General features: G+C 50.7%; 1 protein-coding gene across 1 annotated transcript in view; it reads left to right on the top strand.

Moving 5' to 3' along the window:
* The first annotated feature begins 1,518 nt into the window (after positions 1–1,518).
* The window catches only part of CPSF1 (cleavage and polyadenylation specific factor 1), a 41,367-nt gene continuing 30,174 nt past the window's right edge, over positions 1,519–12,711 (top strand). Inside the window, exons 1-8 of the mRNA XM_035125285.3 lie at positions 1,519–1,672; positions 4,384–4,540; positions 6,081–6,108; positions 7,325–7,458; positions 8,604–8,684; positions 10,508–10,659; positions 11,219–11,365; positions 11,997–12,136. Coding sequence (XP_034981176.1) covers positions 4,397–4,540; positions 6,081–6,108; positions 7,325–7,458; positions 8,604–8,684; positions 10,508–10,659; positions 11,219–11,365; positions 11,997–12,136 — 826 coding nt within the window. The 5' untranslated portion in view covers positions 1,519–1,672; positions 4,384–4,396. The remainder of the gene's footprint in view (positions 1,673–4,383; positions 4,541–6,080; positions 6,109–7,324; positions 7,459–8,603; positions 8,685–10,507; positions 10,660–11,218; positions 11,366–11,996; positions 12,137–12,711) is intronic.

The raw sequence follows: 12,711 nt of genomic DNA, 5'->3' as shown, positions 1-12,711 counted from the left end.
TATGTGTTTGCTTGGTACATTTATGAACCTTTATTACATATCTAAGACATTAAAATAGAGATAGGACAAAGGTAAAGGACCCCTGGACGGTTAAGTCCAGTCAAACTTGACTGTGGGGTGCAGTGCTCATCTTGCTTTAAGCTGGCGTTTGTCCACAGACAGCTTCCCGGGTCATGTGGCCAGCATGACTAAACAGCTTCTGGCTCAAAAGTACACCATGATGAGTGCCACAGTGCATGGAAACGCTGTTTACCTTCCCGCCACAGCAGTACCTATTTATCTACTTGCACTGGTGTGCTTTCGAACTGCTAGGTTGGCAGGAGCTGGGACAGAGCAACGGGAGCTCACTCCGTCACGGGGATTTGAACCAGCAACCTTACAATCTGCATGCTCAAGAGGCTCTGTGGTTTGGACCACAGGACAACCCATGTCCCTTCTACTGTAAGTTATACAATGCCAGGCACACTTCTGTGGGGAGGGAGTTGCACAATTTGGGAGCCGCTGCAGTGAAGGCCCTGCTAGGGTTTGCCACCTGCCCTGTATGATACAGGATTGTCCCTTATATCCAGTGCTATCTTTGTAGAAAAAGAGGTGCCAGAACTCACCAGGAACACCTCCCTCGTTCTCTTAGAATGGCCCTGGCGCCCACCTGAGAGTTGCTGAAACTGAGTTTGGGTGAGTTCTGGCTGAAGGAACAGCCCTGCTTACACTAGTGGACAAAATTGTGGAAACCTTTTGGGGAAAGTATTTCCGAGGTTTGATGGCTCATAACACCACTTCACTTCTTTTCTTTTTTCTTTTTTCTTTGGAGTAATACCATAAAATTACATATCAATGGAAAGATGATTTAATGATGAATGTAGTGGTGTTATGAACCATCAAACCTCTGAAATACACTTTTCCCAAAAGGTTTCCTCAGTTTTGGCCACTAGTGTTTATCAGTGTAAAATGCTATGTCCTGTATTGATTCAACAACAACAACAACAATAACAACAACAACATGTGTTGGCACACGAAAGCTCATACCAAAATAAAAACTTAGTTGGTCTTTAAGGTGCTACTGAAGGAATTTTTTTATTTTACTTCGATCCAGACCAACACGGCTACCTACCTGTAACCAGAACAACAACAATGTAATTAATAATCATTTGCATTTACCCCCTTTCTTCTCTGCTTCCTCTGCACTCTCTCTTCTCCCTCTCTCAATTCCCGCCTCTTGCTTCTTCCTTTCCCTTTTTCCCCTCCTCCCTCCCCACATTCCACCCAGGACAAGGCTTCTTCCATTTGCCCCAAAACACCTCTGCATGCCTCACAAGTTAAACCCCGTGTGGCAACTCTAGACGTTCCCAGGTCTATCATTATGTCCCGCTCAATGAGGCACTCGCCGTTGGATCTCCGGCTTGCCGCTCATTTCCCTCCCCGCCAATCAGCCACTGCGAATCCAGGAGTCCGGTCCCTCCCTTTCTTGGTCCTGCTTTGGCCAATCCAAAGCTCCCTTAGCTCCGCCCTTTCACGGGGGGGGGGAGGGGCCGCTCTAGGCCTCCCTCTGCCCGGCCTCTCGCTGCCCTTCCGCCCTCGCGGCTGCGCCGAAGGTTCCGGCGGGAGCGGTTTCCTCCCGGACCGGTTATGCCAGCGCACCCCGCCGGCTGAGGGGGATTTGAGGGCGGGGGAGGTAAGCCCGGTTCCCCGGGATGGCGGGGGGGGGGGGTGCGGCGGGAGCGGACGGGGAGAAGCTGAGGGGCGATGCCGCCTAGGAAGGGGGAGGAGGAGGAGGAGGAAGGGGAGTCGGTCCGTCCCGTGAAACCGTCCCTCCGAGGAACCCCCCCGAGGGGGGGGTGGCAGTTGAGGGCGCCCTTGGGCCGCTTCAGGAGCGATTCCAGTGAACGGGGCCCCTCGCCCGCCCCGCCAGAGCAGAGGCAAGGCTGGGGCAGCTTCCTCAGGGCTTCCCGCCTGATTCAAAGATCTCTGCCCCCCCAATATATATCATATATCAAATACTGTATATGCCATATGTATCATAGATATAGTATACATATATCTAGCATATATATCATATATGATATTTTAAAAAATATTTTATTAAATGTATAGCTTATTATCGGGCAGTTAATCAACATATGTCCTAAGTTTGCATTTTTACTCCCACATCTCTGCACTTGTTACTTACTTCTGGTATAATTTTGCTGGAGTCCAGTGGACTCTGAATATTATTTTCTGTTGAATAAGTCTTAGTCTTAGACCCATAGAGGCTATTTCTGTTGATTTTATACTTGACTCCCATATATCATTTGTTATCTGTACCCCTAACTCTTCACTCCCATTTTTGCCTGACATATTCTAAATCGTATTTCTTCCTGTTGAGTAGGGTTTTATATAGTGCAATTGTAGAGGGTTTTTTTGTTTTTGTTGCAGAGATTAAATCTTGCAGCAGTATCGGTGTATTTGTCTCCATCTTGAGATACCTCTGGACATATATATATTATTTTTACGCTGTCATTCACTATGGCAGAGGAATCTCACTCTGTGCATGCTCAGAGGCATTCTGGTACAGAAGAGCCCCTGCGGGGCCAGTAGCCCACCTCACACAACCTCCTCTGCTCTCCCAGATGCCCACATGGGAAGCCCCAAGAGCTGGATCCGAGCACAAGGGCACTTTCTCCCCTCCTGTGGCTTCCAGAAGCTGGGATTCATCCTATGCCCTTTTAAAATGTAGTGTTTTTTGGGGGGGCGTTGATGGGTTGTTGTTTTTATTTCGATTATGTGGTTTTATATTCTGATTTTGTTCTGTAAACCGCCCTGAGACCTCCGGGTATAGGGCAGTATATAAATTCAATTATTATTAATAATAATTCTTCAGAAGCATTTGCTGCCTCTGACAGTGGAGGCTGTGGCTAGCAGCTATGGATAGCCGTCTCCTCCACAAATCTTCTAAAGCTAGTTTCTCCAACTTCCAAGAGACTGCGATCTACTATAAAAAAAACTGGTGGGGAGAAATCTTGGATGGATTAAAGATCAGAGTTGCCTGGGTTTCCCAAAAATGCTTTCCCCTCCCAATATATTCTGTTCTGGTCTCTTCAGAGGATTGGTGGTCTCTCAAGTGTTGGACCCCAGCTCTCAGCAGCCCCAGCTATCAGGGACAATGGTCTGGGATGATGGAAGTTGCAGTCCAACATTTGGAGCGCCACAGGTTTCTCATCCCTGCAATACTGTATAGTGGTACCTCTGGATGCGAACGGGATCCGTTCCAGAGCCCCTTTTGCATCCAGAGCAGTACGCAGCCTGAAGCGCCGAATCTGCGCGCGCATGCTCGCTGCGCGATTCGGCGCATGCGTGTGACGTAATTTGGCGCGAATCGCCGAACCCGGAAGTAACCTGTTCCAGCACTTCCGGGTTCAGCGCGTTCGTAACCCATGATGTACGCAACCCACAGCGAACGTAACTAGAGGTATGACTGTACACTGCTAGGCCATGTCTATGAGGGATTAATTGTGTTAGCCATATTGCTTTAAGCTTATCGTCAGTTAAGATAAATATAGCACTACCCCAAAGACAGCTGTCAATCAGGCCCAATTTGTGGGTGCCAGGGTGGGGGAAGTGTCTACTGGGAGTAGCCAATGTGATACCCTCCAGATGTTACTGTACTACAGCTCCCACCATCCCTGACCTTTTGCCATGTTGGCTGGGGCTGATGGGAGTTGGAGTCCAGCAGTATCTGGAGAGCACCACATTGGCCATCTTTGGCATGCAGTTGAGGTCCGGGACTCTGGGTGCCTTGAAGGACCTTCATCTCCCAACTTCATTTTATTTCATAAAATCTGTACACTGCTTGATTGTTTTTTTTTTTAAAAAAAGAATCCTCAAAGTGGTTTGCTAAGAGAGAAGAAACAAGAAAATTACCTTTAAAAACAACTGTTTAAAACATTCAGAAGATAAAATCAACAATAAATTAAAAACAGATTAAAACACACACCGCTGTTCAACTACATGTCTGAGTAGGCTTGTCTGAATTAAAATGTTTTTAGCAAGCAAGATTACACTGAAGGCGCCTGCTTGGTGTCAATTGGCAGGGAGTTCCAAAGTGTATGTGCTACCACCCTAAAAGATCGATTTCTTGCAAACGTGGAAGGAGTATTATGTGGCACCTGTAATAGTGCCAGTTGCTCAGGTTGAAGTAGTTGATTGGGCCCATATGGGGTAAGGTGAGCTTGTAGGTAAGTTGGTCCCAAGTTGTGATCTCTTGCAGGTAACATAGCAGCAGAGTCCCCTCCTGTGGCTACAGCTAGTTGGTAGATAGGCTGACATCTCTCAGGGTCAGGTCCTGCTGGGGGTTTGTGTCCTGGCCTGCTTGCCGCTTCCCCCACACTAAGCTGTGCCTTTCTGCAGGGAGCCTGCGGAGATGTATGCCGTGTACAAGCAGGCGCACCCTCCCACAGGGCTGGAGTTTTCCATGTACTGTAACTTCTTCTCCAACGCCGAGCGCAACTTGGTGGTGGCGGGGACCTCTCAGCTGTACGTGTACAGGCTCAACCATGACTCCGAGGTACAGTGGGCCACCTGCTTGGGGGTGATGTATGTTGGAGGGATCAAGGAGGAAGGGAACTATTGCCTTTTACTTGCCTTGAAAGCGGTGGGTGTGCATCTCCTGAAAACAACAGGCAGTGGGTTTGGCAACAACAAAGTAGTTCTTTCCCACACAATGTGAAATTGTGGAGCACCTGAAACCGAATAAATAACCTTGCCTAAGGCAAGTGGTTTTGACAAATAGGGAGAGGCCTGGCCCAGCAGTGTTGGAGAGCTAGGCTTGAACAGGATGCAGCCCCTTGAGGGTTTCTTAACCACCACCCCACCCCACCCAGGGACATCAGCTGATTGTCAGGTAGGCATGGTTAGGAAGAAATGGTATTGGAACCCCCGACAGGCCAAGATTGGCCTGTGGGCCAGAGGTTCCGCACCCCTTGGTTCAGGGCACATCTCTGAGTTTTGCCTCCACAGAATTTCTCCTGTTCAGCGATATGCTGAACTTGGATGAGGCAACTTCCCTTTATTGGCGTCCCTGAAAACTGATTTCTACCCCCACGCAACCCAAGCATGGATGCTGCTGTGGCCTCGCAGCCCTCGCTGAACTGCATTAGGATGGAAAGTGCCTGTAAGGACTGGAACTGGCCGCCCCTTCTCCCCGCTTCCAATCTCTCTCACAAACACAGCCTTGTAGTTAAGCACCCACCTGGTTACCCAAAGCAACAAGAAACTACATGCAGGCGAATTCATAGACTTGTGCGTGGGCTGGCAGGTGTGTGGAGCGTTCAAACCGTCCTCTGCTCCAAGTGTAGAAATGCAGCGGAGACTGCAGGATGAGCAGTGGAGCTCCCCCTCCCCGCCCTTTTTTTGCAGGCCATTAACTTTTGTGGGCCAATTTACAAAGCTGCACAAACCCCGCATCCTGCCCCTCTAGTCTTGTGCCAGGTGGTGGTCCTGGCATGGATGCCTTTTGCGTAATTGCTTCCAGAACTCAAGTAGATTTCCTGGAGCCCTTGTTCTTTTGAGCTGGTCTGGAATTAATGTTCCTTTTGCAGAGGAAGAGTGATGGTGGCCCAGCAGGGCAGATTTGCTGGCCTGCTGTTTTTAGATGGTAGAAGGAACTTCTTGTGGCACCCTTTGCAGCAGCGAGGCCTGGGAAACCCTGAAGCTGCTCCCTAGGGTGGGTCTTTCACCCAGAGCCAAAGAGGCCCCAAAGGCAGCTGAATGTTAGAAATGGGCAGCGTCAACAGGGGAGTTGGGTTGGAGACACCTGGCACAGTCTGAGAGCCATGGAATGATTTTGGGTGGGGTGGTTATGGGGTACATTATGATTTTGGGCTGCATCTTAGGGGTGTGCAGTTCTGGGGGTGGAAGGGAAAGAAATGCTCAGGTGATGCCCCAATTTGCCATTCTTTGCTTTCTCTCTGGAGCATTAATGCAGCCTTGGCACGCTGCCCCAGAGAGGAGGGAGCCACTGGCCTCCTCAGCCAGACTGTGCAGCTGGTGCAGTGCGCCTGCATTGATGCTGCAGGACTGACGGTGTTCCTTTGCTTCTCTTCTAGACCTCGACCAAGAATGACAGGATCGCCGGTGAGTGGAGTGTGGGGAGCTGGGGCTGCAGTGTGCAGGCGCAGGGAAGGGGCAGCGGGGGGGGGGGGGTCTCGGCAAAGGGGCTGTGGAACCAGAAAGCCTGTATTAAGAGGTTGGAAGAAGGCTGCTTGAAGGAAGCTGCTTCTGCAACCCCCGTGGGTAGCTCAGCTGGGAGAGCAGCGCACTGGGGGTCCAGATTTCAAATCACTGGGCAGGCATGATTTTATACCACTTTCTGGGAACCACAGGAGGGGAGAGCGCTCTTGTGCTTGAATTTTGCTTGTGGGTTTCCCATAAGGGCATCTTGTTGGCCACTGTGAGAACAGGTTGCTCCACTAGATGGACCACTGGCCTGAGCCAGCCGGTTGTTATTCTATTCTTATAGTGGGCTCTGGTTTTCTTGCCCGGCAGGCCCTCCTCGCAGGTGCTGTCTTGGGGCCATAAGTGCTTGGTTGCTTCTGGTGCCAATTCTCTGGGCCCCCCAAGAACGGTCTCTGCTGAAACGAGGAGCTACTTCTAGGCAGCCCTCCAAGCAGCCATTGATCCTGGACCCGCACGCTTCTTAGCAAATGCCTGCCCAGCTCAGGGCCCTAGCTCTTCAGGCATGCATGTGTCAAGCTGATTTTGGTGCAGCAAGTTTGGGAAAGATCTCTCCGTCTGAGGCCTTGCAAAGAGGCTGCTTCTCAGAGTATGCCAGCCTTACCCAACCTGGTGCCCTCCAGATGTTTTGGAACGCAGCACCCATCAACCCTGACCAAGCTGATGGGAGCTGTAATCCAAAACATCTGCGCAGCGCCAGGTTCAGGAAGTCTGGAGTAATTGCTGAGACAGAGGTCTAATTACTGTTTTTCATACGTTTGCTGTTTTTGTCTGCAGTCAGGGACTGAAAAGAAGCACGGCCACTTTGCCACCAGCTTTGAAACACACTGAGGTTGGCTTTCCATGCTCAACCCATCTTCTCAGTGCTTATGTAGGCAGGCCTAATGTAAAGACTTGCTAGGAACAGGTCCTCCCCCCTTCACCTAAAGTAGAACCTATAAGCGGTCCTTTCATTGGTCTTGGTAGCGTTCATGGGCTGAATTCACCTGGGGGCAGGATGCAGGCTGAAAGGTTTTGGAGGCTTCTTTCAGGCGGAGAAAAACGGGTTGTGGGAAGGGGCTCTGTGTGCAGCAAGGGCCTCAGAGCCTAATGCACCTCCGTTTGCTGTCTTGCGCAGAAGGCAAAGGTCACAAGGAGAAACTCGAGCTGGTGGCTGCCTTCTCCTTCTTTGGCAATGTCATGTCCATGGCCAGCGTGCAGCTCGCGGGAGCCAAGCGAGATGCCCTCTTGCTCAGCTTCAAGGATGCCAAGGTAAGGGGGTCAGCTTGAAGATGACCCGTGAGATGCAGATGGAGGAGGAGCCTCAAGGCACCCTGCTGGGGGAGGTGGGGGAGGGTTTTGAAAGGTAAAGGGACCCCTGACCATTAGGTCCAGTTGTGACCGACTCTGGGCTTGCGGCGCTCATCTTGCGTTATTGGCCGAGGGAGCCGGCGTACAGCTTCCAGGTCATGTGGCCAGCATGACTAAGCCGCTTCTGGCAAACCAGAGCAGCGCACGGAAACGCCGTTTACCTTCCCGCCAGAGCGGTACCTATTTATCTACTTGCACTTTGACGTGCTTTCAAACTGCTAGGTTGGCAGGAGCTGGGACCGAGCAACGGGAGCTCACCCCGTAGAGGGGATTCAAACCGCTGACCTTCTGACCAGCAAGCCCTAGGCTCTGTGGTTTAACCCACAGCGTGGGGTATTATTATAAGTTGGTGGTCCTCGGAGCCTTTCCTAGGGGCCCCTGGCCCCTCAACTTGCAGTTGACAGTTTTATGGCATGCCTCCTGGGTGGCAATTTTGTCTGGCATGAGGCTAAACAAAATAGCCCTGGAGTTCTTAGAATGAATGGAAGCCAAGTCCCTTTCCAGACAACTTTCCAGACCACCGTGAGGAGAAAATGCCTCTGAATACCAGTTGCTGGAAGCCACAAGGAGGAGAGAGGTTTATTGGGCTCGAATCCTGCTTGCTGGTTTCCCACAGCTACAATGTGGGACAATGGAACTCTTAGTACAGCCTTCCCCAAGCTGGAACCTCCAGATTTTTGGACTACGGCTCCCATAATCCCCTTGATGCAGTGTGTGTCTTGCAGCAGTTAACTGAGTTTGTGTTTTGTGAAACGGGAAGTACTGAAGAGCAAGCATGCAAATTGAGGAGTGAGTTGCCTTGAATCTTTTACACTAGGTTCTCCTTTAGGCTGGAAAACATGGGCTTGCAGCAGGCAGATTAGAAGTGATTAGGCACATGAGGAAGTGTAGAAAGCTTTATTAGGGGAGGGAAGTAATTAGTTAGATTTATAGCCTGGCCCTCCCAAGGGTTCACCGTTGGTCAGGTTGATTATTACAATTTTCCACTAAAGAAAAAAATGAAACTCTAGCAGATTGCCTCTAATTTCCTTTTTCCTGCCTCCTAGCTCTCCGTGGTGGAATATGATCCTGGCACCCACGACCTGAAAACTCTCTCCCTCCATTACTTTGAGGAGCCAGAGCTGAGGGTAGGTATCCTAAGGCTTGTGAAACAAAATAATTTTTTTTCTTCCAGTAGCACCTTAGAGACCACCTAAATTTGTTATTGGTATGAGCTTTCGTGTGCATGCACACTTCTTCAGATACATACACACTTCTTCAAGTATCTGAAGAAGTGTGCATGCACACGAAAGTTCATACCAATAACAAACTTAGTTGGTCTCTAAGGTGCTACTGGAAGAAATTTTTTTATTTTGTTTCAACTACGGCAGACCAACACAGCTACCTACCCGTAACTAGAACTAAGGCTTGCAGTTTAAGTTTTGAAAGCTGCTGTGGGAGGAGCTGCCACCTGTTCTCTTGCATAGCCAAGGGACACTGTCAAATCTCTTGCACCCCCTGAGACTCTTAAGGCAGCCGCTGGAATTCCTCTGTGATAATGGTGATGATGATAATGATGATGATGATGATTTATTTATACCCCCGCTCATCTGGCTGGGCTTCATCTGGGCGGCTTCCAACAAAAAGATTAAAAATACATTAAAACATCAGTCATTAAAAACTTCCCTAAACACAGAGCTGTGTTCAGATGCCTTCTAAATGTCAGATAGTTGTTTATTTCTCTGACATCTGATGGGAGGGTTCCACTACCGAGTAGGTCCTCTGCCTGGTTCCTTGTAACTTTGCTTCTCGCAATGAGGGAACCGCCAGAAGGCCCTCGGAGCTGGACCTCAGTGTCCGGGACGGACGATGGGGGTGGAGACGCTCCTTCAGGTATACTGGACTGAGGCTGTTTAGGGCTTTAAAGGTCAGCACCAACACTTTGAACTGTGCTCAGAAACGTATTGGGATGATCCAAAACAACCACCCACCTCACTCACTCACACACAAAACAAAAACCACTACAGCCAACCACAAATGAACAACCAAACCCTAGGCCAACCCCAACCTCTGTCACCACCAAAGGAACACAAGGGAACAACAGAGAACCTGCACAAGCGACACTGACACCCCCACACCCCCACATATATTAAGTAAAATAGAAACATCGTAACCTGACCCCCCATCCCCCCATCTACTTCTATCCCCCTCTTTCTTCCCAGTGTCTCAACAAATGAAACCAATTTGTAAAAATGTTACGAGAGACATTGCATATATTTCTGTAAATCAAGAAAATCTTTAATATATTTTTTTTTAAAAAGAAACGTATTGGGAGCCAATGTAGGTCTTTCAAGACCGGTGTTATGTGGTCTTGGTGGCCGCTCTCAGTCCCCAGTCTAGCTGCCGCATTCTGGATTAGTTGTAGATTCCGGGTCACCTTCAAATGTAGCCCCACGTAGAGCGCTTTGCAGTAGTCCAAGCGAGAGATAACCAGAGCATGCACCACTCTGGCAAGGCGGTCTGTGGGCAGGGAGGGTCTCAGCCTATGTACCAGATGGAGCTGGCATCCCTCTGTCTCCCTGCCAATCTCACCTTCATCTCAGTATTCATTCAAAGCAGCAGCTATTGGAAAGGTGAGCAATTGCCTGAAATAGAGAGCCATTTTGACCTGTTTGCTTTTTCAGCTAGGAGTGGGCAGCCTTTTGCAGCTGTCCTCCCTTGTGGGGAGCCCCTCACTTTGGATGGCAGCTCTCCATTTGTCAGTGAACACAGCCAAGACTTCTCCCTTCCTGAATCCCTTGCAACTCTGTCCTCATGCCGGACTCCCTTGTCACATTTGGGCAACCTCCGTGGGTTGTGAGGCACCATGTATTCCAGACCCAAGGGAGCACAGCAGATTAAAAGGAAGGGTCCCCTGCCTCCTCTGTGCCGCCCTGCCCAGTACTCCTGGCCTGCTCTGTCTCTCCCCCAGGATGGCTTTGTGCAGAACGTCCACATCCCCAAAGTGCGGGTGGACCCTGATGGGCGCTGTGCGGTGATGCTCATCTATGGCACACGGCTGGTGGTACTGCCTTTCCGCCGAGAGACCCTGACGGATGAGCACGAAGGTGTCATGGGAGAAGGGTAAGGCCTGCCTTGGGCTCTGCATGACTTGGGCTCAGAACGACTGATACTCGACTGAAGTAGCATTTAAAAAGAGAGCTAGTGTGGTGTAGTGGTTAAGAGTGGTAGACTCGTAATCTGGTGAACCGGGTTCGCGTCTCCGCTCCTCCACATGCAGCTGCTGGGTGACCTTGGGCTAGTCACACTTCTTTGAAGTCTCTCAGCCCCACTCACCTCACAGGGTGTTTGTTGTGGGGGAGGAGGGGAAAGGAGATTGTTAGCCGCTTTGAGACTCCTTCGGGTAGTGATAAAGCGGGATATCAAATCCAAACTCTTCTTAAAATAATCAGGGTCTCAGAATGGGTGGCATTTAGAGGAGAAAGGGACTGCAGTGCAGGGCGGGACGGTCGGAAAACTGCAAGTAAGGGCTCAAAGCAAGAGGAATTCGTGCCGCGTTGCCAGTTTTTCATCGGTGAAATGGGTACTTTGTGGAGCTCGTGGCAGTTTCTGCAGCGTGCCCCTTGGGAACCCTGGAGTGTGTTTGGCCCCTGTGAACTCTTGGCCATATCTCTTGTTGCAGCCAGAAGTCAAGTTTTCTGCCCAGCTACATCATTGACGTGCGGGAGCTAGACGAGAAGCTGCTCAACATCATCGACATGCAGTTCTTGTACGGCTACTACGAACCCACCCTGCTCATCCTCTTTGAGCCCAACCAGACCTGGCCTGGGTATGTCCTGCCTTCCTTCTCCCTCTCTGTTGTTAGCTTTGCTGGCCAAGAGCTGGCCAGCCAGCCCCCAGTCACAAGAAAATGGAACTGGCACTGTAGCTCAGTGGTAGAGCATCTTTTTTTCCGCACACAGAAGGTCTCCAGCCTAAAATTCTGGAGAGCTGCTGCCAATCAGTGTAGGCACTACTGAGCTAGATGGACCAACAGTCTAACTTGGTACTGGTATGTGGGCAGCTTCCTGTGCTCCTCTGGGTTTGCCTCAAAAAGCTAAACTCAGTCTGCAGATAGCCAAGGGAGAGCTGTGGGTCTCAGTGTGGATGAATCCCACTGTTGTGTTAGGAAATGAGCTCTGTGGCTGGAGGGAGTCTGGTGCCCTTTGCCAGACATGTGGTATGGCAATGCTGGGACAAAACCTGGGGCTTTTGCTTCCACTTCTATCCCCTTCAACGTTGTTCCCTCCCAAGCACCACCTGACACTTCATTCTCTTGGGACCTGATTCTGCCAATGCCCGTTCCTCTCCCTGTCCCGCCGTCCCCAGTTCAGGCTCACCTTGACTGCACCAGCCCCACTTTCATAGGCTGTGTGGACAGCGATGTCAAGTAGCAGAGCTCTTTCCTTGTCCCTCTTCAGGCGGGTGGCTGTGCGCCAGGACACCTGCAGCATTGTGGCCATCTCCTTGAACATCATGCAGAAGGTCCACCCGGTCATCTGGTCTCTCAGCAACCTGCCCTTTGACTGCACCCAGGCCCTGGCGGTACCCAAGCCCATTGGTGAGAGGAACGGTTTCTTCTCGGCTGTTGTGTGGAGAGGGAGAGGTGGTGCAGACGCTTGTGCGTGTGTAGAACAATGTGGCTAGAAGCTGTGAAGATCTTGGGGGGAGGGGGTTCCATTTTGAGTGGAACTCCCAAATTGTGGCAAAGATGGTTAGACTGTGCGGGGAGGCCCATAAGCTCCCAAGTTCAGTCACCAGTATCTCCCCTTAAAAAGAGATCTATGGAAAAGGCACGCACCTGAGACCCTTGAACAGCCTCTGCCAGTCAGAGTAGGTGATAATGCGCTAGATGGGTCTAGCACAAGGGTCCCCAAACTTACCCGGCTTTGGGCCAGATGCCCGTCGCGCCGATTGCGTGGTGGGCCGGAGGGTGGGGGAGCGCATGCGGGGGCGCAGGAGTGCACGGCTGTGTGCACCCATGCACATGCACAAATGCTATTTCTGGCACACTCCCGACCTGGAAAGCGCCGGAAATAGCTTGTGCGCATGTGCAGAAGCCTCCTCTGACCTGGAAGTACACTGGAAATGACGCTTGCGAGTGTGCACAATCTATTTCTGTCCCTTTTCCGGGTC

This window comes from Zootoca vivipara, chromosome 8 (assembly GCF_965207765.1).
Source record: "Zootoca vivipara chromosome 8, rZooViv2.hap1.1, whole genome shotgun sequence".
NCBI lineage: Eukaryota > Metazoa > Chordata > Lepidosauria > Squamata > Lacertidae > Zootoca > Zootoca vivipara.
Note: the sequence above shows the minus strand (reverse complement) of the source record. Positions and strands in the feature narration are given on the sequence as shown.